The sequence below is a fragment of the Wickerhamomyces anomalus genome (genome assembly GCF_001661255.1).
Source record: "Wickerhamomyces anomalus NRRL Y-366-8 unplaced genomic scaffold WICANscaffold_1, whole genome shotgun sequence".
Classification (NCBI taxonomy): Eukaryota; Fungi; Ascomycota; class Saccharomycetes; order Phaffomycetales; family Wickerhamomycetaceae; genus Hansenula; species Hansenula anomala.
Window position 1 is genome coordinate 646602 of NW_017567110.1, and position 26271 is coordinate 672872.

The window sequence follows — 26271 nt, forward strand, 5'->3', positions numbered from 1 at the left end:
CCATGATTCAAATTGGGGTTACGATGCTTACATGACCCATTTCACAATCAAGAAACAAATTCATTCATTGTACAAGAAAGTTGATGATGAACTTGCTTTATTAAAGTCTTTATTGAATGAAGAACAAGAAAACAATGAAACTCATGAATCAAATGGTGTTTCCACTGAGTTGATTGAGGTTGTCAAGAGACAATTGTTTAAAAGAGATGAACAAGCTCCATTACAAGCCCAAGAAGATTTAACCACTGATCAAGTTAAAAAGTTGATTACTGAGCTAGAAACTTTACGTTCAGATATTCACAAGTATGGTAAAGCTATGTTGGACAAATTTTCAGGTGAATCAAAGGAGGTTGAATCCAAACATCCTAAACAAATTGAAGGTGCCAAACATCATAAATTCAATAAACACCACCGTGGTCCAAGATTCTTAAAAAAGTTGTCCCCAGGTGATTACAAGTCTGAAGATATCTTCATGAAACATCATCCAGATGCTAAACATGTCCCAGAGTTTTTAAAAGGTAAAACTTTACGTGTTGTTGATTCTTCTGATGACAAACCTGGTTTTTACAGCGGTGAAGAATATTACAAAGGCAAAAATGTTGATGGTCCAATCCCAGATAAGGTTTATGTCACTGATAATCACCATGATGAATCCAAAGAGGCCAAAGGTGGAAAACACAACAAATTTGCTAAAGGTGAACACCACGATGAAGAGAGAAAAGCTAAATGTGGTGATTTTAAGAGATTCAAAGGTAAACATCACAAATTTGAAAAAGACGGTGATGTTGAAAGTCATTCATGGAAAGATCATCGTAGAAATAGAGAAGGTTCTGCTGATCATCATAAACAATACAAACATCATCCAGAACCAAAACAGGAAAATGCTCTTCATGAAGTTGAAGCACCAGGTTTATTTTCAGGGTTGGCTCACATTTTTGACTTCTTTAAAGGCACTGAACCAGAGAGTCATGGCCATGAAGAAGAAGAAAAACCAAGAATTCGTCATGGTGACTTCAAGCAACGTCGTCCAAAAAATGTTAAATTTGAAAGTGATTTAGAACATGATTTTGAAAATATTGCAAATTAATTGGTTAAACAACTAGGTATTATCACCATTTGATTGATGTTTCAGGACTTTCTTTTTTTATTATTATTATTTATGTTTGGATTTGATTATTAGGTTTTTTATTTATGGTTGATTATATGGATTGTGGATTTCTTTTTTACTTCAAATTGTTTTTTTTATGATAGTACCTATGATTATTATGTATACGCTTTTTTATTACTATATGTCTTATGAATGATTGAATCAACAAGTGTAGTATTATCAAGCACCCAATACATGTCCTTGTCCGGCAAACGTTGGGTTGGAAGCTGGAGCAGTTGGATTATTGGTTGTTGGTAAAATGGTTTCTGTTGGTCCAATCAATGAAACGTAATCAGTTTGTTCTCTCAAGTGCTTAGCCTCGACTTCTCTGTAATAAATGAACATGGAAGGTATTAGATTGATAAGACCATCTAATTTGGATTCAATAAACTCAATAACTTTAGAAGGTGGTGCTAATTTAGCCAAATATCCGTATGCAAGAGCGTATCCAGAAATCAAACCAAACAAGTGACCAAAGAAACTTGATCCTGGAACAAAAATGGCAATCAAGATCAATGGTATCAATGGTGTGGCTAAAGTTGGAAGACTATGTGATGGTGTACTGTTTTGTAAGTATTAGTATCATGTTTATGTGCATGTATGATTCTGCTTTAACTCACATTTGGAAAGTTGGTTTGATTAAACTTTCTTTATAGGCAAAGTATCCAGCAAATGAAAACGCCCAAGCACTGTTTTATAAGATTGTTAGTGACTTTGATCTCTTTTGTTGGAACTCAAAAACTTACCTAGCTCCAATGATTTTGGTGTTTGGAATAAAGACTGAACCAAGGATACAATAAGGAATAGCTGTGGAAACCGCAAGAACTAAAGACATGTTAGCAAAAATACACCTTTAGAATCATAGACCTAATACTCACGATTCAAAACAACACCCGTATAAACAGTACCGTGTCTTCTTTCAAAATTGGACAATGGTGTAATTAGCGCCAAAACATTCATCAAAACATGGAAGATTGAAAGATGTCCTAAAGGATAAAGGGAGACCCTGTTCACTGTAAAGAGATGTTAGTCAATGAGAACTTCAAGTTCCATAGTTTTCAAAAACACATACAATCTAGTTTGAATAGATCTGTTGGTGACAATGCAATGTGGTCGTTGATGCTGATGAAGAAATTCAAAATGTATAAAAACGGAAGGAAAATGGTCAACCCAATAGTTAACGCTGGTGGATAATCACCTCCTAATGGAAAATATTGACGTAGTATCTTAAGATTAGCCTCCATAGTTCTTGTTTGGTTCCAGATCTGCTTCTTGATAAAGTTTGTTTATATGATTGTTTTCGATCTGATTTTTTTTAACTCTCATCTGTCAAAAAAAAAACAACAAAAAGAGGCGTGAACCGTCAAAAGTTTATATTTACTTATCGAAAGCTACGAAAACTAAAAGATTTGTACATGTATGGACGTTCGATATGAACAATTAGGGGTATCGAGAAATGGGCTCATTGTTGGCTGGTACAGGGAACCTGCTAAGACCAATTGTGAATGATACACTTGACACCACTGAGGCAAAGGGTGCCTTGTAGGCTGAATTGATCAACATAGATCGCACTTAGCTTGATTATTCTACCTTGACTGCCAACTATGTAGATGCTAACGATTCCTTTTCTTTGATTTTGAAAGCAGAGCTTAATATCTAATAATTTGTAGACTGACTCTTCACTTTTGTTGTAGAAACTCAATTATATTATTCAATTTTTCTATCTCATTTCTTTCTTGTGGCATTTGCTAATTGAAAGTTAGTAAGAGTTCAACGAAAAAGTAATGTAAATACTCACATCTTTAATCTCTTTTATACTTCTCATAGATTCCTCATAGTCTGAAATCATATCTTCCAATCTAGAACTAACACCACGTTTGAATTGATCCTCATGGTTCTCAATATCAGCTTCATTTTCACTCTCCAAATTCTCCAGTTCCTTCTGGAGTGTTTCAATTTTGGACAAGGACTGTTCTAGTGAATCTTCATATGACTTCTTGATCTCTGATGGTGCATCTCTACGCATCTTTGTCAACTTGATCGTTTCTTGTTCAACCTCTTGATATGCTTTTCTAACTTGATCTTGTAATGAAAAATCAAAAGGTTCAACCTCTAAATATATTACTCAGTTAGTATACTGCACTTTAAGGACACTAGAACAAATGTACATACCATTTGTTGAGTTCTCCAACAAGCTCCTCAACGAGTCTCTATTTCCAGTAGCCCCATCTATATCTAGTGAGTTCTTAGAAGCTTCAAATATCTCATATATGAAATCATTGACCAGTGAGGATACTCTGCTTTTCAATGGATCTGAATGATCTGATGTGGGAAGATACAAGTTCAACTTATCTGTGGCAGCTTTGGCGAACTGGATTTGCAGATGCTTGACATCCTTCAAGTTCAGATGGATCTTTTGGTGATGTTCTTGTGACATTGTAGAATCTTATGAAGAGTTAAATGGACTCAATCTGATTTTATATTTTATATTTTGTGTTTGTGTTTGTGTTTGTTTACATTTTTTTTGATAAAGCATATTATTTTTCTGCCCCTGCCGAAAACAGGGTCACACTTCCAGTCGCGAAAATTATAGACCAAATCAATTTCAGAAATTTGGGAGACGAAATTATACAACCAACTTTAAGAGAAGTTATCAAATAACTGTTCAAAGCCAAATCACAGACCAGGATGTATGTAGCTATTTGCACTCAATTGCTCAGAAAGATAACTAACTCTTCAACAGGTCTGATGTCTATAATGAATTTGCACCAAATTTTGCTCCCTTTTTTGGGTTTGCAGGGTGAGTACTATATTTACAGATAACATTGCATTGTATATGTTCAAGTAACTAACTGATTTCTTTAGATGTGCTGCTGCTATGATCTTGAGTTGTGCCGGTGCTGCTATTGGTACCGCTAAGTCAGGTATTGGTATTGCTGGTATCGGTACTTTCAAACCAGAATTAATTATGAAGTCTTTAATACCTGTTGTCATGAGTGGTATTTTATCTGTTTATGGATTAGTCGTTTCAGTTTTAATTGCTGGTGGCTTATCACCTACTGAAGAGTACACTTTGTTCAACGGATTCATGCACTTGGCTTGTGGGTTAGCTGTTGGATTTGCTTGTTTAGCAAGTGGTTATGCTATTGGTATTGTTGGTGATGAAGGTGTGCGAAAATATATGCATCAACCAAGATTGTTTGTTGGTATTGTCTTGATTTTGATTTTCGCTGAAGTTTTAGGATTATACGGTATGATTATTGCTTTGATCTTAAACACAAAAGGTTCTGGTTAATCTTGGTTTTAATGAGTATATGAACAAATCAAATAGAAAAAAAAAAGAGATCTTTAATTCAATATACAATAAAAATACAAAAGGGAAATTAGCAAAATGTTTTAATCAAGCACTGGTGTCCATGGCATCACCATTACTTGCTGTAGCTGCTGGTGCTGCTTCAACTTTAGATGTGTGACCACCGATATTAACATTACCAGTATCATCAATGTATTGGTCTGAAAACTCTTGTAGATAAGCAACGGATCTTGCAGAGTCCAAAAATAAGATATAACTTCTATTAATGTCTTCTAATTCAACAACATCACTTCTTCTTTTCAATGCTAGTTGATTAGAAACTGAAATCAAGTTTGAAGCATAACGTAAACTTGTCTCTTGTCCAATTTTGGTCAATAAGTTCAATGCATCTGGATGTAAATCAACTTCTTCCTCTTGTGCTCTGATTGATATGATTTGTTTGATTTCTTCCTCATTATAACTTGAAGTTTGAATAATAATTGATCTATCCAATAAATCTAATGGTAAACCATGTGGTGATTTGTAATTTGTACCCCTTGTCTTGGTAACACCTCTGTTAGTTGCCATTATCACAATTGGAGCAAACTCATCTTCTAAAGCTCTGTTAATAAATGAAAATGATTCAATATCCAACATATGAACTTCATCAATAAATAAAACACCTGGAACTATCTCAGCTTTACCTTCTTCTTTCCACTCAGCAACTTTGGTGTTGATTTGGTCTCTAACTTCTGATCTGATTTCACCTGTATCACCACTGAATAACGCTAAAAATCCTTGTGATCTTGAATTTATAACATCAATTTCATGTAAAGAAACAGTATGAACAACTGTTTTACGGGTTTGTAATTCACCTTCTGGACATTGAACAAATTTAGTGTCTGGTCCCATAGCATCATAATCTCTGGATCTAGTGAATGATCTACCCAATTTTGTTATTTTACCTGAAGATTTATCAATAGAAATAACATCACCAGCTAAAACTTTTTCTGAAGTTAAACCATCAATCATTTTGTTACCCAACTCATAAATAGTTTCCATATCTGTGGTCTTTATAGTTAATTTACCTTGTTTATGACCTCCGGTGATAGATCTATCGATTTGAATTTCAACAACTTCACCTTCAATTAATTCAGTTTCTTCTTTGATTTTAACACCAATTGATTTTCTGAAAGCTTGGGTTAAAGCTTCAGTTTTACTCAATTCTAGTGAAAAGATTTCTGAACCTGCAATAGCAGTAAATGGAACATCTTTACCTAATGATTGTGAGAGACCCATGGCAATAGCAGTTTTACCAGTTGATGGCGGACCGGCAATCAAAACTGCACGACCTGCGATTGAACCATTTTCAACCATCTTCAATATAACACCAGCTGCTTTTCTGGCTCTGAATTGTCCAACCATCCCTTGACTGGATTGTTCTCTTGGTTGTAAATTGTCATCTAAACCAAGACCTGAAATATGTGAATGGGCAGCTATTAAGGATAGACCTTTCAAGTCCTTGTTTTGATTGATTGTTTGAATAGACTAGAAATGTTAGAGATATATACTTAAGATTCCATTATGAAACTATTACTTACCATTATTTCTTAAATGATTGATCCCTTTGGTTGATATTGATGTTGGAAAGGTTCGTTCTTAATTTCCTGTTGATTTTTTTTCTTTTCGAAAATTTGGCATTTCTCGAAATTTGGGAAATCTGTCAATTAACTAACCCATCAAGAAGCAAACTCAAACACAAAACAGATAGCCAAAGTACCAGAGGAACCTTTAACAAAGAGAGAAATAGAATATTCGAATAGTGAATTGGATTCAACGTATCTTTAAGCTTTTTTTTTGCCCCAAATGTCGTTTTTATTAAGCTGTTTACCTTGCTTCAGCTCCCAACCTGAATTGAGGATCAACAAGGTAAAATTCAAAATTTTAAAGCTACTAGGAGAAGGTGGTTTCTCATATGTCTATTTAGTGGAAGCTTCAAATGGCGGAACATACGCCTTGAAGAAGATCAGATGTCCCTTTGGGGCTGAAAGTGTTAAAATTGCCATGACTGAAGTGGAAAACTATAGAGAGTTCCATTCCCCTTACATCATTAGAGCAATAGATTCAAGTATTGTACAAGAAGAAGATGGTTCAAAGACTGTTTATATCCTTCTTCCGAACTTTGAGAGTTCATTGCAAGACATCATCAATAAAAATGTGATAAATGATACAAGAATTGAAGAAGCTGAGGCAATAAGGATATTCATTGGGATGTGTCGAGGTTTACAGAGTATGCATAGACATCATATAAGCCAGAATAACAGACAAGCAATTGAAGATATGAATCTGAATTTATCAACAGATGAACGTGAAAACTTGTTAAATGGAGAAGATTCAGAAGTCGAGTCAGAAGTTGACACATTGCCAGAATTGATTGGAACCTCGAATGGACCCGATGATGAAGAAGAAACAGAGAATGCCACAGAATTAACCCAAACAATTGCCTATGCTCACAGGGATATCAAACCTGGAAATGTGATGTTGTCAAAAGATGGAATTCCTGTTTTATGTGATCTTGGAAGTTGTGCCAAAGCTCGAGTGAAGGCTAAAACCAGAAGTGCGGCTGTTGCAATCCAAGAATTAGCAGCTGAACATTGCACCTTACCATATAGAGCTCCAGAACTGTTGGATGTGAAGACAGGTGCAAAGATTGATGAAAAGATTGATATTTGGTCATTGGGATGTACGTTATATGCATTACTTTATGGCTGCTCACCATTTGAATATGAAGAAAGTGAAAACGGGGCTAGTATAACTTTGGCTATAAGCAATGGTAAATATGATTTCCCAAAGAAGAATGATATTTACTCGGATGAAGTCAAAGACTTGATTAAACTGTGTATTGTTGTGGATCCTGCTCAGAGGCCAGCTATAGAACAAGTTTTATCCAGAGCCCTTGAAGTTCAATCAAGAAGAGGATGAATCAGTGCCAACGATACTATTCTTTGACCTTTTTATTAGAAAATAGAAGCAGGTTCTTCAAACTATTTGTAGATTTGTCGGACTAGACCTAAATATACAAGTCTAGACCGCAAGTATTGCCAGTCTAGTCTTTTCTGAGCGGTCTAAGAAATATCAAGACCCTTTTTTGTTTGTAAACAAAAATTTCAAAACTTGAAACGTTGCAAAATCGAATAACCCTAAACCTTGTTAATTAGTTGAAGAAGAAGCAGCAGGTACTCAGAAAATGACTAGTTACCAGAACATATCAGAATCCGAGATCAAAGGGTACAATGACTGTCCAGTTTTGGATTATCAGAGAACCCCATCGTCAACCTCATTGAAAACTAGAAGAAGGTTGGTGTCACATAACACTACTGCTTCAAAATCTACTTCAAAACCATCTTTAACATCCATGAATGGTCCTACTCCAATACCCAGACCTCCAAGTGTCACTTCCTTGAAGAAAACTACTTCTCAAGCTTCCCTGAATGCTCCAAAAGTTGAAGAATCAAAAATATCTAATGAAGATCTGTTGGGCAAATTGACAGAGATCTTAAGTTTGAAAACTTGTTTGCAAGATCGTGAATTCAAACATTATGAGAAAAGACTAATAGATCAGTTTACCAAGGGACTAACAAATGATTCACATAAGGCTGTTGTTTTGGCTAGCTTAGAAAACTATCAAAATAAAGAGCAGACTAAAAATGATTTGATGAAATTCATGTTGGTAAACGATGGTGTTTCAACTTGGTGTCTACCATTGAGAAAGATACTAGAAAACATAAAACTATAAGAAAGCTACAAAGTTATTTATTTAATTGTTAATTTTTAATAAATTGTTATACAAATGAGGGAGCAAAACAATAAGTTCATCCAAACGTAAAATTCATCACACTTACATCTTCTTTCTCTTACCGATTTGTGCAGTGAAACCTGTTTTAATAGAACTGACAGATCTTGTAGAACCACAACTGTTACAAACCAAGAAGAACAATCTGTTTGAACTTTCTTTCTTCAATTGAGTGTTGATGGATTTACATGTCTTACATGTAACATATTCAATAATATATCTTCTCAAAACGTTTTCCAATTGTTTTGGTTGGAAACGACCTTTAATAATCAATCTCTTTTGACCATCAACAGAACCAGAGGTACCCAATTCTGCGAAAAGATATGAAATAAGATGTTCTGGTGATCTTTGTAATTTTTCACTAATTTCTTGAACATTAGCAAATGCGGTTTTTTTGTTACCTTCACGTTGACAAATTGGTGGAGGAATTCTGAATTTAATACCTGATCTTTCACCAGCTAATTCTGGGTTATTCTTTCTCAAAATTTGGAAAAATCTAGATAATAAATCATCATATGGTAAACCATATTGAGCCTGTAGAGTATTTATTTGTTCAGTTTCTTCTTGTGCTGTGACCTCATCTAAACCAGCTTTTTCCAATTGTTTTTCAAAATCGTCATCAGTGACAGCTGTACTCTTCTTCTTCTTTTTCTTAAGTTTTAATTCTCCTAACGCATCTGTAACTTCTTCTGTATTAACATCTTCTGAATCTGGTGTTGATTTTGATTCCTTAGACTTCTTCTTCTTTTTTTTCAATCCTGATAAGACATCATCAACTTCTGGTGTAGATTCTTTTGACTCAACATCTAATGTTTTAGTTGACTTCTTCTTCTTTTTCTTTAATGTTGGATCAAATCCCAAATCAACATTGACTTCTTCAGCAGACATATTTGTAATGAACCTTCTCTACTCTATTAAATTGAAACTCTATGATAATTATACCAAACTTTTTTGAAAACTTATTTTATAAGTGAACAAAAACCAGATACAATCTTTTTTGAATTGAGAAAGGGAAGTAAAACACGGTCTATTACTAAAAGAACTGCTATCTATTCACGTTCAACCATCAATTTTGCCGTTTTTTTTTTCAACACATCTCAGAAGACAAAAAAAAAAATATGACACTGAATATCCGGGTTAGACATGAAAGCGCCATTTGCCGGTGAAATTTGCAAAATTTCAAAGAATACTACTTGTTCTAGTAATAGAATTACGAAAAAGTTGCACAAATTCAACTCAATACAGTAACACATTAAACCATCTTTTGAATTATACATCTATAAATTTAAATTCTTTGTTCTTTCCTCTATGAACTCTTCATTTGACTGCAGACTATCAATCTTTTCTTTGGAAATTTGCTCAATTTCTTGACCAGGCTTAACTTGAACATTTTCATTATTGCTCACACTAATATTAACATTACCTTCACTATCTCCCAATGGTTCAACATCAAATTTCTTCAAGAAGTAGGTTTCAACTTCATCTTTATTACTATTTTCAGCTTCAAAGATTGGATCATGGTTGAATTTATTCTTTATAAATGCATCAGCTTCGTATTCATCACAAAATAGTTCAACAATTTGTAAATGGCCGTTCAATGCTGCCCAATGTAGTGATGTGTTTCCTTCGCTGTTTTGAGCATTTATTAGTTTGGTAGCATCTGATTTTGATAGTTTGGATAGCAAGTATTTAACAACCTCAAAGTGACCGTTAGCAGCAGCCATATGAATTGGATTTGTGAATGTATGTTCATCTTTGACTTGGAGAAGATATGAACCATCCAACTCTTCGAAAATTTCCTGCAAAGCCTCTAGATCACCGTATCTGGCATCTTCGATTATTATATCGTACTCTTCTTGGCTTAATTCTTGTTTCGACATTGTGTGGGACTGCTTTCAATACAGAATCTCAAGTTTCCAATTTAAATCTGTCTAAATTTTTTTTTCTATGGTTTTTTCGTTTCGCGAAAAGCTCATCAATTACCCTCAAAATCGAAATCATAGAAAACATCAACATCAACATTCGATCAATAAAGACCGAGAGTTTATACACAGTGAAGTTGGTTTGACTGAAGAATGTCAGAAAGGAAAGGTCTCAATGTTCCACAGCTGTCAAGGGAAACAGCATTGGATAAGATCTTTCGAGAACTTTCTGAGTTTATAACGATTGATGACAAAGAGCCTAAAGATGCTATAGCTCAACTTTATGCCAAATTGGATGGCGATTCCAATAATAGAGTGGATCAAATTAATGCTGTATTAGCAAAATCATTCGAGTTTGTTTCCAAGATTCAAGATTACTCTTTACGCAAAGAAGCTCAAAACAAAGCCAGCGGCGATCCAGAAAAAGTCAACCTGATTACAATCTCACTACATGATATGAAATATTTCAATGAGTTGATGAATTTGATCATTGTGCAAGGTATCTATCCATGTCTACCAACTGGTGTTGGTATCCCATTGGAACAAAGAAGATTGAAAAGCTTCAACATTAGAAGTAAACTGTTCAGATTTGAAAAGGTACACAATGGTCTAGAGACATTACAAAAGATTGTCAAGTATTTTGAAGTCGTGTTTGATAAAGGTGGTGATGTGAAGGACTTACTGCTAAAGGGAAGTGGCCTAACTGATATTTTAACTGCTTTGACAGTTCTAGTAAGTGTTGATCCTTCATTCAAATCAGCATTCCAAAAGTTTGAAAACAAGAGTGACACTTACAATTTATTCAACATTTATACCATTCTTTTGCAAACCACTAGAATACCCAGATATCAAGCGTTTTTAAGTGAAAGACTCACAAGTATAACTGTACACAGAGAGAATGGTGTCATGAGTTTAATCGATTTTGTTGTCGGTATAAGAGATGATGAAGATGTTAATATTGATAAATTCAACAATGTCAACAGAATATTGATAGCAAAACCAAAAGACATGACAAGCGTTGAATATTTTACAAAGCTTTTCAATCAAATTTACGAGATACTTGTTTTCATTAATAGACCTGTGATGTCATCAGTTGTTGTGAATTTCATTAGAGTCCTGTACAGTAAGAATAAGCGTATTATTCATGATTTTTTGTTCAAAAAGATTTGGAACATCTTGAGTCCCGATACCTCTAACTTCAAGCAAGGTGAAACTGTTGTTGAAGCTAAAGAATTGAATGATGCTATAAATGTTTTGATCTCATTGACAAAGGAAACTTCACCGGAATTTTTGAATGAATTCTTCTCCAAGATAATATTGAACTTATGGGCATATATGTTTTATCTCAAAAAGAAAAAGCTGGAGTATTACAGTATAATCAGCAACATAATGGTTTCATTCTTTACAATTACCTCAAATAATGATTTTTTGGAAAATACTCTGCTGAATCTCATAAAATCAGGTGGTGATGATTGGAAATTTGAAACAAATTTGGAGAATAAATTATCAAGTATTGTTAAATCGAGCATTTTAGATAAAAATCTTTCAAGTGAAGAAATCTTTGACGATCTGGATATTGGACTTGAAATAATTGTGGAGCTATTCAAAAATTTAAATAATGATATAGTGAGGACTCAGTTTTTGACTGTTTTGAATAGATGGATTTCAAAGCAAAATAATGACAATTTGTTAGACCAAGAAAATCCATTTATAATATTAATAGATTTGAAGTTCTTGGAAAAGATAAATGATCAGTTCAGAGATGCACTATTGAATAAACCTGAAGATGTTTTATTGGTTGTTAGAAATTTGTTGACAACAAGATCTACTCAAAACTCCCTGAAGAAAGAGGAAACCAATGAAGAAGTTGATTCTGATGACGAAGATGAAGATGATGAAGACATAGCAAACCCTGGAAATTTGAACATACTTTTAGAATTGCTATCTGCTATTATTTCAGAAACTAATCCAATTGAATTAACGAGACACAAACATACTTTAAAAGAGATTTCTCAAATCCTGATCAAATTTTCATCAGATAAGCATTGTCAAGCGTTACACAAGAGAATCGAAGATTTTTTAAGTGATGAAAAACATACTGTTAACAATGGTGATGATGAAAAAACCAAAGATAAAGAGCTTTTAGAAAAAGCCATCACAAGTATGAATGATCCATTGATTCCAATCAGAGCACATGGTCTATATCTATTAAGGCAACTTATCGTGAAAAGATCACCGGTCATCTCATTAGATTTCGTCATTGAGCTTCATATTGTTCAACTTCATGATTCTGAACCATTCATCTACATGAACGTTATCAAAAGTTTGAGTGAATTGATTGAATTTGATAAAGATGCCACAGTGGATTTTCTATGTGATTTCTACACAAAAAAGGAAGAAAAACTTGATGATAAGTTGAAGATTGGTGAAGTGATATTAAATTTTATAAGTAAAACTGGTGAACTATTCACAGGTCCTTTGGCTGATAAGTTGATGGCTAAGACTCTTGGTGTCATTCAAAATTTTGAAGAAGATAACAGAGTTAGAATGTCTGCCATGTCATTGATAGGTCAAGCATTAAGAACTAATGCAATTGGATTGGAAAAATTCATCAAAGATGCCTTGGATTGTTCAATTGGTATTTTGGAACTTGAAAAAGAGGTCATCATGAAACGAAGTGCTGTTGTTCTAATTAGTGATTTGATTTCCTTTGGTGGATTGGATATTGTTCCTAGAGGATACGGTGAAAAATTGAAAACTGTCTTATCATATGTCAAAGTTAATGCTGATGACTATCTTTTAGTGGAACAAATTGACAAAGTTTTGGAAATAATTGATGAATTGATCAGAGATAGATTAAAACCATCAGTTAATACTCAGTTTGATGCATTAAAGATCAAAGAAATTTCAAGAAGTTAATCTTCTGTCAACCATTTTTTCAATTTTGCATCCCGTTGTTGCTTTTTACGTTCATTGAATGTTTTAATCTGCTTCTTGGAGACTTTGTTTGTTGGTTTTTTGCTTTGATCATTGTTTATAGACCTTATAGAATGATTCAATTCTTGTGCATAAAAACTTTTTGAGCCATAATCTGTAAAATTTGTATCCTCTCTGAATGGTTTAATATCCTTCAAGTTTTCTTGAAGTTCACTTGAAGTTAGCGTTGTTGGGTTAACAGACAGATCTTGTTCCTCCAATGTTTTTTTAAGGGCTTCGACATGTTTGTACTTTTCAAATGTTGATAGTTCCTTGAAGTCTGGATCTTCCTTCAATTCTCGAAGTTTTTGCTCGTATAACGTTTCATCTTCAAAAGGTAGCTTGGGTGGATCAAATTTTGGTAAATCTTTATTACATTCATCATCTTTAGGGACCCTTGGATTTAACCATTGTTTGACTTTTGTGAGTTTATTGTAGAAAAAGAATCGTTCAGTTTTGTCATCAAAATGATGTTCCCAACCATCATCATCTTGTATCTCAACGGGTTTATCCTCTGGCTTTACTTCTTTTGAGTCTTTGACTATATTTGTCATTATGTGAATGTACCTGATATCTATCCAAAACAGCAGAATTGAAGCTTCGATAATGGTTCTTTAACTGCCAGTTTCCAAGTGCAAGAAAAATCATCACCTATTTCGTGGTGTTTGGATGTACCTCTCCATAATAAACTACAACTGAGCCATAATTCAAGCTTTCCAACATTTCGAAACGTCCTGAAACAAACGCACTTTTATCTCTTCAAAGCGGTGGATATTGTTTCCTTCATCAGATCGGCTTTCATTTCCACCTTATCTGCAAGATCCTGGTTCTTCGTTCCATGGCTCTCGCGCAAAAAACGAAGCTCTTTCTTTTTTTGACACCCATTTCACGTGAAAATGATGCGATACGTAAAGGTGTAAACGCGATAAAGATTGCAGTTTGGGAAGTATAAATACCTCAGGACGGTATCCAGAATGATTTCTTCAGCAAGTTGCTTGTTATCCTCATTGAACTCGTTCTCAGAAACATACAAATCTATACTTTCGAATTATTAATACCCATCTTATACAATGTTGTCACAAATCATAAAGTCATCATCAAAGAAATATGCTTCTGTTGCTACTAAACCAGTTATTGGTGCTCGTTTATTCAGTTCCACAGTTGCCACAAAGCTCAGTGAAAGAGATTGTGATTGTACCTGTAACAGAAAGGTTATGATTGTTCAAAAGAACCCAGAATGTTCAACTGACTGCTCATGTGATAAATAAGCTAAAAGGGAAATTGAATAATGAGCTGTATATTAGGGATATAAATTTGCACATATTTCATATTTATTATAATTAGTTTAAATTAGTTAAAGGGGAAGGGACATGCTTACTCACCAATTAATTATATTTATCTTTGGTTAAAATACGTTAGGTTTAAGGTTAAAGGAATAAATTATTTTTTGTTAATAGACATTGTAGTTCTACATGTATCATTTTACCTAAATTATATATGTAATCATCATCTATGTACAGATATATACCATCTCCCCTCATAATTATGAATTCCAACTAAGCAGAATAATATGTTTTACGTAAATCAACAATCTTCTTACCACGATTCATTGATAATTCATCCAAAGTTCTTTGTTTACTCAAAGCTTCAACAATACCTTTAGCAATCTTCATACCATTTCTTGATTTATAAATCTTTGCACTTAAATCTTTAATACCAATCAATTCACAAATTTCAAATAAATAATGATTAACTCTTAAACCAAAACCTGGAGGAGCAGATCTTAAATGCATTCTACAACCATGATAAGTATAATCAATATCACCAATGATAGTACGATCTTCATATCTTGGAATATAAGTCAAATTTTTAACAGCATTCCAATGAGCTTTACGAACAGCTCTAAACATATCTGTTCTATCTTTACCTTGACCAACACCCACCATACCATTCTTATCACCAACCATGACAATAGCAAAATTTGATCTAATTTTACCCTTTGCAGTTTGATTTGAAACTCTCTTCATGATTAATGGACGTGCATGTAAATCTTCAATATATTCTTTTGATAACCCAGTCAACACACTTAGACCTTTAGCAATCTCACTGAATCTTTTATTACTATCATCTGTTGGTGGTTTGTAGCCTAATGGGATTGGGACTTTGGCTGGTTGTAATGGTGAAGTTGGGTCTATTTTATATGCATCTTTGATTTGTGCTTTATCCCAAAATTGATGATATTCTGCAAAATCATCTAAATATGGTGGTGCAAATTTAACTGATCTTAATTTTTTGTTTTTCCAATCTTCTGGCTTGATTGCAGTTTCGGCTAATTTAATACTTTCTAATAAATCTTCTGAATAATAGTTTCTTAAATAATTTATATGTGAACGTTTTTTTTCTTCAAAGCTACTGTTGTTTTGGGTAGCAGCAGCTAGAACTTGAGGAGCAGTGGAGAATGCTCGTATGGATCTCCGTGTTATGAAGGATGGTATAGATGCAAGCATTTGTGCTATGGAATGAATTGCTCAAAACAACAAAAACAATAAACTAAAGTTTCTCCAAGATCGTTCACTATAATTGATGGTTTTTTTTTTCACAAAAACCTCGAATTTTTCAACATCAAAATTACATAAGCACAAATTACGTAATATATTATAAATCTGTATACCAATTCAATATTAAAGCTTCTTTTGTTGTAAAATAGCTGGATGTTTAAAGACTGAAGTTGATGCTGTCTCTGGTGCAGCCGCAAGTGTAATATTAGCAGTTCCTGGAGATGAAGAGCCAGTAGTGCTTGGGGTGGTCAAGTTTTCAGCATCTTCAAATGTATCATTTTCACTCTCTTGTAATTCAGTAATTTCCTTCTGTAATCTTGCAACTTCCTTTTCAAGTCTTTTCCCATAGTAATCAACATAATAAGTAGCACCGTTATAACTTGCAGTTATGAAAATGAAAGTAATGAAAGCAGTGGCTAAATATTTATAGGCAAACCAAAGTGGACAAATCGACATAGTTAACAATTGATAAGCATATTGGATCAAAGTGAATGCAATGACTGGGAAAGGGTCTGGTAACGAATTAACAAATTTACCCAAAAAACTTTTTCCAAATGACTTTCTTAACCATTCAAAAGAAGTGATTCTACCTGCTTTAATCTTTGCGGCTCTTTTAACAGTGATAAAATAATGATATAATGATTGCCAGACCAAATAATACAAAGAAGTCCATAATATACCAGATATAAAGTTCCAATGTGTCAATTCTGCAGCACCTGGAAATCTTTGCAATTTGTACTCATAAGGTAAATGATGTGTAATAACAAGCATCACAACTGGCGGTGAAACGTGAATGAACGAACTTGTTGTCTTATCGATTGAATGAAGAACTAATGAATTTCTCCACGTAATCACAGCCCATGATAATGTACCAAAAGTGAAGGCAAAACATGAAGTGTATAAATGTTTAGAGCCAGGGAAAACCCATAAAAACAACATCAATAAAATATTGACATAATAACACAAATCAGCCAAAAAATAATGATAACCTTTCTTAAAGTACAAGTAAAATCTTATTGGCATCAAGATCATAAAGATCACAGAGTAATAGATATGGAAGAAATCAGGACGACACCCAATAATGAAACCAGCAATGAAGATAGAATATAACGCAACAGAATAGAAAATTTTCTCAGTTGCAGATGCATAAAACACTTTATCCAATCTTTTATCCAACCCATCAACTTTTTCCAATAGCTTCTTCTTTAGACGGTCAATATCTCTGATTTCCTTAATGTATTTCTCACCTCTTTTCGATGTATTATTCTTCAAATCTTGCAATTTCAAAAAAGACTTTTCTTTAACTTTGTTATACTTTTTTTGTATCGTGTTTGTAGTTGTTGATAAAGGATCCAATAATTCAAGCAATGAAATCTTATCATTTGGAAACTCTATTGAGTTGTTGTAGTAGCTGTTTGAATAGAACACTGGAGATCCAGATGGAGTGAGTGAGCTTGAAGAGCTACTTGACCTTCTCCATGATCTGTTTGATGGAATTGGGGCATCTTCAAGCAGTTCCTTATTATCCTGACCATCATTAGGTATTTTGATTGTGGAGTTTGAACTTGACATTGTTGGTGAAATCGTAGAGTCTCAGTCTATCTCTCTATAAATATCTGTGCTTCAATATTGAATCTATTCTCTCTATTTGAGTATTGTATGCTATCTGACGAGTCTTGTTTTGATTTTGAGTCAACAAAACTTTTGATGAGCTCGTGTCTGCTATTTTATTAGCGTTTCACGTTTCACATGTCACAAAAACTTGGACAGAGCAACATCAACAGTTTGCTGTTGCACGTGACACCACACGTGATCAAAATTTTTTGTTTGATAAATTGAAGTATAAACAAAGTTAATGTGTTGATTTTATGGCAGTATCATCATTGGTTTGACAGGTGCCTTGTAGTACTAGCGCTGATGGTTTATTTTGGATGTGATGATCAGATGTGATGAACTAATCACAGAAATTACAGAAACAACCAACTGGAACTAGTCAATATTGCTATGGAATTGGAATTAAGTACGTCAGTATTACAAATCATTGTTCCTATTGTTCAATCAATTGACATCTATATAAATACCCCCGCAAGCTCAGAATAGACTTCAAATAATCACATTTATTACCACCATCATCTATCAATGTCTAGTGAAACTCAATCATTAAGTGCAACAAAAGCTTTCGATCCATTAAAAGTTGGTTCAAATGAACTATCAAATAGAATCGTTTTAGCCCCTTTAACAAGATATCGTGCTGCTAATAATCATGAACCATCTGATTTACAATTGGAATATTATACTCAAAGAGCCCAATATCCAGGAACTTTGTTGATTACTGAAGCAACATTGGTATCTGAACAAGCCGGTGGTTATCCAAACGTTCCAGGTTTATGGTCAGAATCACAAACAAAGGGATGGAAGAAAATTGTGGATTCAGTTCATTCTAAAAAAAGTTTTATTAGTGCCCAATTGTGGAGTTTAGGAAGACAAGCAGATCCTGGTTATTTAGCTAGTCAAGGTTTGAGTTATATCAGTGCTTCAGATGTTTATAACAATGATGATAAGAGAGCAAAAGCTGAAAAGGCAAACAATCCATTACGTGCTTTAACTAAGGATGAGATAAAAACTCATGTTGATTATTTTGTAAAAGCTGCAAAAAATGCAATATTTGGATCTGGATTTGATTACGTTGAAATCCATTCAGCAAATGGTTATCTATTTGATCAGTTTTTACAAAGTTCTACTAATAAAAGAACTGATGAATATGGTGGATCTATTGAAAATAGAGCACGATTCTTATTTGAGACTATTGATGCTCTGATCGAGGCTGTTGGTGCAGAAAAAGTTGCAATAAGATTGTCTCCATGGGGTACATATGGTGAAATGGCTGGAGATACAGATACAGAAATTGTTGCAATTCATAGTTATGTTGCTTCAGAGTTGCAAAAAAGAAAACTGGCTGGTAATGAAATTGCTTATTTATCACTTGTTGAGCCTGAAGTCACTGGTGATACTGATGCCTCCAAAGTGAATGTTAACAATGACTGGATCTTTTTGATTTGGAGAGGTGTTGTTTTAAGAACCGGTGCTTTTGCTAGTTCTACTCCTGATTATAGACGTATTTTTGATGCTGTTAGCCAAAATGATCGTACTTTAATCGGTATTGGGAGACATTTCTTAGCCAACCCAGATTTACTTCATAGATTGCACGAGGGAATTGAATTGAACAAGTATCATAGAGAAACGTTTTATACTCCTGGTATTAGTTATGGTTATACTACATATCCAAATGCAGGCGAGGACTGGATATCTAAAGATGATCCTGCATCTAAAAAGGAAGCTAAAGTTATCGCTTAATGTAAAAGTATGTCTCTTTTTATTTAGAGCCGTTATTTAATGATTGAGAAAAGAAATATGTAGCTTATTATGTACTCATCGTTGAAACAAAATGTCGTTACACTTTTTAATAACACTCTTTGTACCTTCAGAATAAGATGATTTCACATCAAAAGGTTCCAAGCATAACTCTTGCAAAGCATCTCTACCACCAACATTATAAGCATAAGTAGCATCTGCCCTACCAACATGTTCTCTTTCACCAACACCACTTGGGAACCCTGGGAAATCGGGTCCAGCAAATCCATTGAGGAAACTTTCTCTTTGCAATTGAAAATAGCGAGCATTCAATTCACATAATGGAACTGATGGGATATACATGACAGATGAATCAGCAGTACCTTTGTGAACAGGATCCACAGCATGAATTAAATCACAATGCCAGAAAACAGCATCTCCTGGTTGAACTTTTGGAATAGAAACCATCAATTTTTGGAGGACCAAGTCAGGATGTGTTTTATCATTAAATTCTTGAGCCTTACCAATTACTGTTCCTGGGAACTTAGTGGTGGAAAAATCCAACTCATCATTTTCATCAAAAAATGGCCTCAACATGTAGTAAGCAGTAACTTCTTTAACAAAAGGCCCAAACAAAATAGTACCTTCACCTGGTGCTGCATCTGACATGGATAACCAGCCTTGGAAAGTTCTAAAAACACGACATGCACCGGCAGTTGGATATAATGACATTTGAGCCTTAGCTCTATGTGTTGCATCAAATGGATCATAATCCTCCCATCTACCTTCAAAGATTGCATCATAACATCTGCTATATTCTTCATCTTCCCATCTTTCAACACCACCACCGTCAGCGTGTGGACCTAATGAAAACATGTTATCACCTGCATTTCTGATACGTAGTCTGTCAGCATAACTCAAGTTTTGGTCTAATGAGATTTCAGTCTTTTCATCAGCATGCCACAAATGGTTAACAAAGTTCAAAGTTTTGATCATTCTTGGATCAGATCTTGCCCTAACTTGAGATTTGGACCAGTATAACTCATAAACAACTTTTTTGTCTTGAGGGAAACCTTTTGTTTGAGGGTTTGCCTTCACGTATTCATCAACATCAGTTTTAAATTTCCGACCTTCTTCTCTGGAGAACACATTTCTAACAACAACACAACCTTTCTCCAAAACATCTGCCCTTTTGGAGTGATTTAACGTTTCAAGTTCATTATAATCAATACTTGGAACAATATCAGGACCTTGTTTCTCGATTTGGTCAATCTTTTCCTTCAATGACTTCTTTAATCTGACCCAACTCTCCTTCACAGCTTCTGGGTTTTTGATTAGTTTCTTCTTCAATTCAACAAATCTTGGAGGGAAAACATCATTATTTGATTCAGTCCCTAGAGTATTAAACACCGATGAGATATCAGAACCTTCTCTTGTCTCGACTTTTGATAAATCTGGTCTTTTGAACTCCGCTGTTCTCAGTTGTAGAACAGGTTTTGTAAATTCAGATGATTTCGAGAAATTGATTTTTGTGGCAGATGTTGACATTTTTGTGTACGCTAAAATTCTTCCTCGACAAGCAGCTTTAACAGTGTATAACATTGACTTTATTCTACAAAAACAATGCGAATCTGGAGAAATACACAGATATTTATACACAGATTCTATTCCTTCTACTTAATCCCACCAAGACTAAATCTCCAGAGGCTAATTCGTGGAGAAAGCACTATAAACTCAGATCTAACGTCGTTCCGCAAGCGGGCCTTCCTAAAACAGCATCCCGCACGCGCTCGAAAACAATGCGGGATGGTTTCGTTTCTTGAATAAGTAACGACAAGAGCCAACCGTAATTAGTGTATTAGCAAACAGCTGTAGCAAGAGGGATATCAGAAATTAGTATTGATGTAAAGACCATCAATGTTGGGTAGTTGCGGCCTCGGGCACTCCCAATCAATAAATTGCGGCTCTCCAACACCCTATTAGATTATGGAAAACAGTTATTAAATCTCAAGAGAGAATGCTTCAAGACTAGCTACAGTGATTTGAGTCAAATTAATCAATTGATATGTAGTTGCTAAGAGTCGGTCGTCAACTGAAGAAACTGCTGCCAACTTAATGAAGTATTTAGCCGGTGTAAGTTAATAGAACCACGGTGCACCTGACGTGCCTTGTTACCACCTTGAAAATAACTTCAACGATATCTGAATCATAATTCGGTTTCAAAACACCATTTTGATAAATTTATGAAGGTTGATCGATGAACTTTCATTTACACTAAGCATAAAGGAAGGACACCTTTTCAAGCAATTGGTATGAATCAAACCGTTAACTTTTCTCCGAATTCACCCTGGTTGATGAATATACTTTCCAATGTTGTTGGACTGAACTTCATAGTTGATTGCTTTTCTGCAAGTGTCTTGAATAGATGGAAAGCTGCTGCTGAAAACCACCACTTGTTTCTAAACTGTTGCAACAATTCTAGACATTGGTCAAATTGTTCTTGCTTCAACCGTAATAGAACATTCAAATCACGAACACGATGAGTATATTCAGCACTATTCTCTTGAGTGATTTGCTTCTTTGATTCCATTTCCAAATGAAGCAGAACGAGGACATGTAGAAGCGCATGTGTGTTGATGATATGTTCAATATTGTCCTCTCCATTGGTCAAATTTTCAATAACGTCTTTTGAAAATTTTGTAACATAATACATTCCAGCAGTTGATAATGGATTTGAGTTTGACTCAAAATTTGGTTGGATATTATCCTCAATTAAATCCAAGAACCCGATCTTGCATCGAAGATATAACAAATTGCAATAAGCATGAACAATTTTGAAAAACCTAATGAACTTTGACTCAACCGGTAACGTGGCATTCAAGTTTCTAATTCCCCAATTCAACAAATCCAGCTCTAAACTTTCATCATCAACACTTCTTTTACCTGGTGGTCTGTAAACTTTCATGAGTACTCTTTCAAACAGTTTTGTTAATGTGTACCACCGTTTAAACAATTCATAATCTTGAGTTTGATGAACACCATCATCAAAATCTTTCACGATTGGCTCATCAACAATCATATCTGAAATGTTGTAAAGCATTGCGGTGCAACTTGTAGCAGCAGTGGTTCTATCACAACAAAAAGAAGTCCAAAATAATCTAGCCATTAAATTCCTACTGTAATTCAACCTAAATGCAGTTTTCTTATCAGTACCATCAATTTTGGTCAAATCAAATTGTTCACTAGTTGCGAGGTTATGTAACCCCAATTCAATACTGAGTATAACTGCTTTTGAAATATATTCTCTTGAAGAGCTTGGTCCCTCTGGCCCTTCTTCATTTGATGATAGCAATAAATAAGATTGAATCAAGGTGACTTTGTTCGATTCAATCATTTGTAATAAAGCACAGCGAGACCTAAATTCTTCAGCCCTGATTCTAAATTCAGTGTTTTTCAAGCTTTTATCATATCTCACACCAGCTAACATCATTGCATTCAGCAAAATCAAAGGTACACTTTGTAAATCATTGATAACATCTCTTTGTACAACTGGATAAAAAGGGTAAAGGTTATCCAAGTATAACTGAACCAATTTTCTTTGTTCTGATATTTGTGGAACAATAAATGCACCTTTCTTTGTTAAATAAGTTTGCAATTCTTTGTCAATCTTATTCCCATAACGGTCTCTAGGTTCATAATACACATCTCTCCAAGGGCAATATAAACCTAGTATTTCACCATCAAGACATAACAATGAATCACGAGACAATATAGGCGCCAAAGGTTGTGTTGATGTGATGAACTGTGAACTTATTGAACTTGCTTCCAAAACTTTTGCATAAATGTGTTCATTTTTGAACAATGAGCTCAGTTTTTGACGTTTATCATCACGATTAGTCTCGGAATTCTCTGTTATTTCAAGTGGACTGCTTGATCTTTTCAATGGAACAGCTGCTGCTGATGATGATGATGCTGGTGATTCTTCTGATTTGGATTGTTGAGAAGGTGTTTCCCATATACATTGGGCCTTAGCTTTGATACATCTCAAGCACGATAGATCATCAGGCTTGTCCAACTGGCATTTTCTATGAGATTTCCGACACCTATTACAAGCGGGTTGTTTTTTCTATTGTTACAAACGTTAGTCATTTCCGCACTTTTTTGATACTCTATCTGTGATAGTACTAATGGGCCACCATAGCTTCATTAAACACTTACATCACGCTTAACAGGCAGTTCTCTAACTAAGTCCTTGGATGCGGGATTAGCACTGAACGTGATTTCAAATGATGACATCTCTGCTCAAGTAGTAATAACCACTGGTCTCGTCATCCAGGTTGAGTTATTGGTTTAAAATGCACAACTGTCATCATTTTGATGGAGAAACTTCATCACCACAATAAAGGTTTTCGCGAAAGGATTATATAATCGAAGCGAAAAATCTGCCAATTTACAAAGTGTCAACGGCCTCGTTTTTTTTTTTGGTTTCGCGGAAAAAACGAGCAGATTTCGCCCGATTTAGCTACTTGGAACGGTGTGTATGGGCGAGCAAATAATCTCGAAGCTAACGAGCTAGATCTGAAAACACCTTTGGATCGATACAAATCTAATAAAAAGAGTATGTTTTCCATATAAGATATCGATAGATCTATATTTGAGGAGTTCACTACAGTCATTCTTTCCAATACAACCACAAATCAAAAATGAATATGGGATCAGCTTCAAGCTCGGCCATGATGTCTATGGCCATGTCTTCATCAACTCCAACGGCTTCATCGTCAATGAACATGGGTGGTATGGGTGGTATGGGTCATCATACAACAGCTTCTATGTCCATGCCAATGAGCTCTTCGACAGGTTCTTCTTCAATGGACATGGGAATGCATATGAGTATGAACACTTTTTTGACGACAAAATACTCAGGTTATCCAGTCGTTTTCAAAAATTTATCAGCTGCAAGTGGTGGTGCTGCATTTGGAATCTTTTGTGTTTTATTCTTTACAGCTTTTGCATTCAGAGGTTTAGGATTCTTGAGTGCTTATTTAGAACAAACCGTTTTCAGAGATCCAAAGAAGTTTGATCTAAGTGAAAATGAAACAACGCACCATACTCATCAAGATGAAAAAAATGTGATAAATGAAAGCACAAGAAGTACGGATATGGAAAGTGTTTTGGTGAAAAAGAGAGATGCTGAGAATAATAGATCAGTTATTGCTAAATTTTTCGCTGTTACACCAAGTTCATTATACAGAGACTTCATTAGAGTCATTTTGGCCTTTGTTTCAGCTATGCTTGGTTACGCATTAATGTTGGCTGCTATGAGTTTTATTATTCCTTACTTCTTCGCGATTATTCTTGGTTTATCATTTGGTGAAGTGTTTTTCCATAGACTAGCAAGTGTCATGGAGATCAATACCAATAATTCGATTTGTGAGTCATTACATTGAGAGGAGCTCAGTTTGTATATATGTCTTTGTTTTGATTTGTTTTGGTGTTTTTGATTCTTTTGGTTTGAAATATGGGTGCCAGCATCAGAGGTTTGGTAATATAAAATTATTTATTCAAATTGTAATGTAGAAATAATCAGTATATCAGCTACAGCCTACAACCAATAACAAAGCTGAACAAAAGTCGCAAAGACAAGGTCATATTTTGTACTTAATTGAGATTTAACATGAAATGTCATATATAAAGGCGGTTACAACTAAAAGGAGCACTTTAGCAGATATATTTAAGAATTGCCTATGATTCTTCTTCTTCTTCCTCTTCTTCAATCGGAACACTTTCAAGATCCTTCACCAGGGATTCTAATTCAGTAACAACAGACTTATGGTAGTCCAATTGAATCTTAGAGAATAAAATAACTAAATTAACTGATTCCGCTGGTTCAATTAACTTCTTCATGGATTGGACAGCAACAGTGGTAGCATTAACCAACTCATCCTCACTGTTGTCTAGTTGTTCTTGTAATTGTTCTTGCTTTTCTGGGTTTAGTTTAACTTCATATCTCAATGTGTCAAAGCTTAATCTGGCGTTTTCAACATTTTTTCTATTTAGTTGAGTTTCTTGAAAGTTTTGATTCAAAATATCTTGTAATTTGGCATTGAATTCATTAATTATCAATTGATCTTGTTCAATTCTTCTATTACCGATCTTTAATTCCGCCTCAGATAATCTAAGTAGAATTTTAGACAAAGAATTGTCTTCACCAAAAGTCTTCAATAATTCATGTGAGCTTTTCGCAGCTTTGGATATTTCATGAGCTAAAGTTTTTGGTAATGGAGCACTTTGAGTATCAGAATTCAAAACCTTTTCAACATCAGCTGTATTTGAGGCTTTTTGTAATCCTTGAAATTTCTCAGAAATGGATTTGGAAAGGTCAGAAACTGATTCTTTGATATTAGGTGGATAATCATAACTTTCAATCTCATAAGTAGTTGTGATCGCTAACAACTTTTTGTAAACAGATCTTAAAGTATCAACTTTCTTCTCTAACAAGATATATTCTTCTGGAAGTTCACTAATATCTTCAATTGTACCAAATCTTTCTTGAACTAATCTAGCTGTTCTCTTTGCAATTGGGGTCAAATCATTAGAGAATTTTTGAGCCTCTTTCAAACCCTCTTCCAACCCTGATTGAAGGGTCTTTGAGAAATTGCTGAAAAATGACATGATTGAATATGTTTCAATTGGGTATAGTTTGAAATCCAATGGGTGTTGGTTGTTTAGGATCGCTTGTTCTTAGAACTTTGTTTTTCAGCACCCAGCCAAAACAAAGGTTACTAAAGATAACTACAATTCTAATAATTAATACCACTAGACTCTACAACTTAGAAAAAACAAATAGATAAAATTCGAATGCAGCAGCTAAAGGATCAAATGATAAGGGAAATAGATGAGCTTCAACATATTGCCTAGTCAAAAGAATCCTCTGATTTGAATTATTGTGCATAAACCTCACGTACAGTCGGAACACTTATGCAGCTTTAAAATCAGGCGGGTAACCAATTTCAATTCCGAGGAATCGCGAAAACGTGACTGAGCATATTCCGACCTGTGTCGTGGAAAAAAATTGGCCGATTCGATCTCGAGAATGTACTGAGAAGAACCCCTTCAATAACAATTCAAACAGCAATAGCGAACCAATCGTGGACTCAATTGATACTAGTCAT

The 26271-nt window shown here is 34.5% G+C and overlaps 17 protein-coding genes across 17 annotated transcripts; 6 read left to right on the forward strand and 11 right to left on the reverse strand.

The window, feature by feature from the left end:
- Positions 1-1327: 1327 nt before the first annotated feature.
- Positions 1328-2391, reverse strand: RBD2 (putative rhomboid protease RBD2; the record flags this gene model as incomplete). Its single annotated transcript, XM_019182903.1, has 5 exons — positions 1328-1709; positions 1768-1836; positions 1894-1972; positions 2026-2160; positions 2220-2391. 5 exons carry the CDS (start codon positions 2389-2391, stop codon positions 1328-1330), a joined length of 837 nt encoding a protein of 278 aa, XP_019041055.1.
- Positions 2392-2826: 435 nt separating this feature from the next.
- On the reverse strand, positions 2827-3584 carry NSL1 (MIND complex subunit NSL1; the record flags this gene model as incomplete). Its single annotated transcript, XM_019182904.1, has 3 exons — positions 2827-2895; positions 2946-3259; positions 3320-3584. 3 exons carry the CDS (start codon positions 3582-3584, stop codon positions 2827-2829), a joined length of 648 nt encoding a protein of 215 aa, XP_019041056.1.
- A 251-nt stretch (positions 3585-3835) lies between these two features.
- Positions 3836-4442, forward strand: VMA11 (H(+)-transporting V0 sector ATPase subunit c'; the record flags this gene model as incomplete). The annotated part of the gene is made up of 3 exons (XM_019184311.1): positions 3836-3890; position 3947; positions 4013-4442. 3 exons carry the CDS (start codon positions 3836-3838, stop codon positions 4440-4442), a joined length of 486 nt encoding a protein of 161 aa, XP_019041057.1.
- Positions 4443-4547: 105 nt separating this feature from the next.
- RVB2 (RuvB family ATP-dependent DNA helicase reptin) lies at positions 4548-6043 on the reverse strand (the record flags this gene model as incomplete). The annotated part of the gene is made up of 2 exons (XM_019184312.1): positions 4548-5987; positions 6041-6043. 2 exons carry the CDS (start codon positions 6041-6043, stop codon positions 4548-4550), a joined length of 1443 nt encoding a protein of 480 aa, XP_019041058.1.
- Positions 6044-6305: 262 nt separating this feature from the next.
- ENV7 (putative serine/threonine protein kinase ENV7) lies at positions 6306-7421 on the forward strand (the record flags this gene model as incomplete). Its single annotated transcript, XM_019181371.1, has 2 exons — positions 6306-6839; positions 6915-7421. The coding sequence occupies 2 exons, from the start codon at positions 6306-6308 to the stop codon at positions 7419-7421; spliced, it is 1041 nt and encodes a 346-aa protein (XP_019041059.1).
- Positions 7422-7686: 265 nt separating this feature from the next.
- On the forward strand, positions 7687-8235 carry ADD37 (Add37p; the record flags this gene model as incomplete). The annotated part of the gene is made up of 1 exon (XM_019184313.1): positions 7687-8235. The coding sequence occupies one exon, from the start codon at positions 7687-7689 to the stop codon at positions 8233-8235; it is 549 nt and encodes a 182-aa protein (XP_019041060.1).
- Positions 8236-8295: 60 nt separating this feature from the next.
- SUI3 (translation initiation factor eIF2 subunit beta) lies at positions 8296-9370 on the reverse strand. The gene has a single exon (XM_019186072.1). The coding sequence runs from the start codon at positions 9178-9180 to the stop codon at positions 8338-8340; it is 843 nt and encodes a 280-aa protein (XP_019041061.1). The 5' UTR covers positions 9181-9370; the 3' UTR covers positions 8296-8337.
- A 199-nt stretch (positions 9371-9569) lies between these two features.
- On the reverse strand, positions 9570-10172 carry YAR1 (Yar1p; the record flags this gene model as incomplete). Its single annotated transcript, XM_019181113.1, has 1 exon — positions 9570-10172. One exon carries the CDS (start codon positions 10170-10172, stop codon positions 9570-9572), a length of 603 nt encoding a protein of 200 aa, XP_019041062.1.
- Positions 10173-10367: 195 nt separating this feature from the next.
- On the forward strand, positions 10368-13133 carry RTP1 (Rtp1p; the record flags this gene model as incomplete). Its single annotated transcript, XM_019181108.1, has 1 exon — positions 10368-13133. One exon carries the CDS (start codon positions 10368-10370, stop codon positions 13131-13133), a length of 2766 nt encoding a protein of 921 aa, XP_019041063.1.
- WICANDRAFT_76047 (WW domain-containing protein) lies at positions 13130-13744 on the reverse strand (the record flags this gene model as incomplete). The annotated part of the gene is made up of 1 exon (XM_019184314.1): positions 13130-13744. The coding sequence occupies one exon, from the start codon at positions 13742-13744 to the stop codon at positions 13130-13132; it is 615 nt and encodes a 204-aa protein (XP_019041064.1).
- Positions 13745-14722: 978 nt separating this feature from the next.
- Positions 14723-15813, reverse strand: MRPS5 (mitochondrial 37S ribosomal protein uS5m; the record flags this gene model as incomplete). The annotated part of the gene is made up of 2 exons (XM_019186655.1): positions 14723-15602; positions 15797-15813. The coding sequence occupies 2 exons, from the start codon at positions 15811-15813 to the stop codon at positions 14747-14749; spliced, it is 873 nt and encodes a 290-aa protein (XP_019041065.1). The 3' UTR covers positions 14723-14746.
- A 58-nt stretch (positions 15814-15871) lies between these two features.
- On the reverse strand, positions 15872-17320 carry GPC1 (glycerophosphocholine acyltransferase; the record flags this gene model as incomplete). The annotated part of the gene is made up of 2 exons (XM_019181093.1): positions 15872-16990; positions 17054-17320. The coding sequence occupies 2 exons, from the start codon at positions 17318-17320 to the stop codon at positions 15872-15874; spliced, it is 1386 nt and encodes a 461-aa protein (XP_019041066.1).
- Positions 17321-17887: 567 nt separating this feature from the next.
- On the forward strand, positions 17888-19102 carry WICANDRAFT_26669 (alkene reductase; the record flags this gene model as incomplete). Its single annotated transcript, XM_019181287.1, has 1 exon — positions 17888-19102. The coding sequence occupies one exon, from the start codon at positions 17888-17890 to the stop codon at positions 19100-19102; it is 1215 nt and encodes a 404-aa protein (XP_019041067.1).
- Positions 19103-19177: 75 nt separating this feature from the next.
- WICANDRAFT_26693 (DUF1479 domain-containing protein) lies at positions 19178-20647 on the reverse strand (the record flags this gene model as incomplete). Its single annotated transcript, XM_019181292.1, has 1 exon — positions 19178-20647. The coding sequence occupies one exon, from the start codon at positions 20645-20647 to the stop codon at positions 19178-19180; it is 1470 nt and encodes a 489-aa protein (XP_019041068.1).
- Positions 20648-21416: 769 nt separating this feature from the next.
- On the reverse strand, positions 21417-22904 carry WICANDRAFT_26174 (fungal specific transcription factor domain-containing protein; the record flags this gene model as incomplete). Its single annotated transcript, XM_019181234.1, has 2 exons — positions 21417-21598; positions 21638-22904. Coding segments are annotated over 2 exons (1449 nt in total), but the record flags the coding sequence as incomplete, so codon positions are not given.
- Positions 22905-23838: 934 nt separating this feature from the next.
- WICANDRAFT_86839 (high-affinity Cu transporter CTR1) lies at positions 23839-24871 on the forward strand (the record flags this gene model as incomplete). The annotated part of the gene is made up of 1 exon (XM_019186073.1): positions 23839-24871. The coding sequence occupies one exon, from the start codon at positions 23842-23844 to the stop codon at positions 24544-24546; it is 705 nt and encodes a 234-aa protein (XP_019041070.1). The 3' UTR covers positions 24547-24871.
- Positions 24863-25696, reverse strand: WICANDRAFT_12386 (uncharacterized protein; the record flags this gene model as incomplete). The annotated part of the gene is made up of 1 exon (XM_019180530.1): positions 24863-25696. A coding segment is annotated over one exon (834 nt), but the record flags the coding sequence as incomplete, so codon positions are not given.
- Between the last annotated feature and the right edge of the window lie 575 nt (positions 25697-26271).

Coding starts and splice junctions, on each gene's coding strand:
- SUI3 (XM_019186072.1), bottom strand. CDS start 9,180: ATGTCTGCTGAAGAAGTCAATGTTGATTTGGGATTTGATCCAACATTA.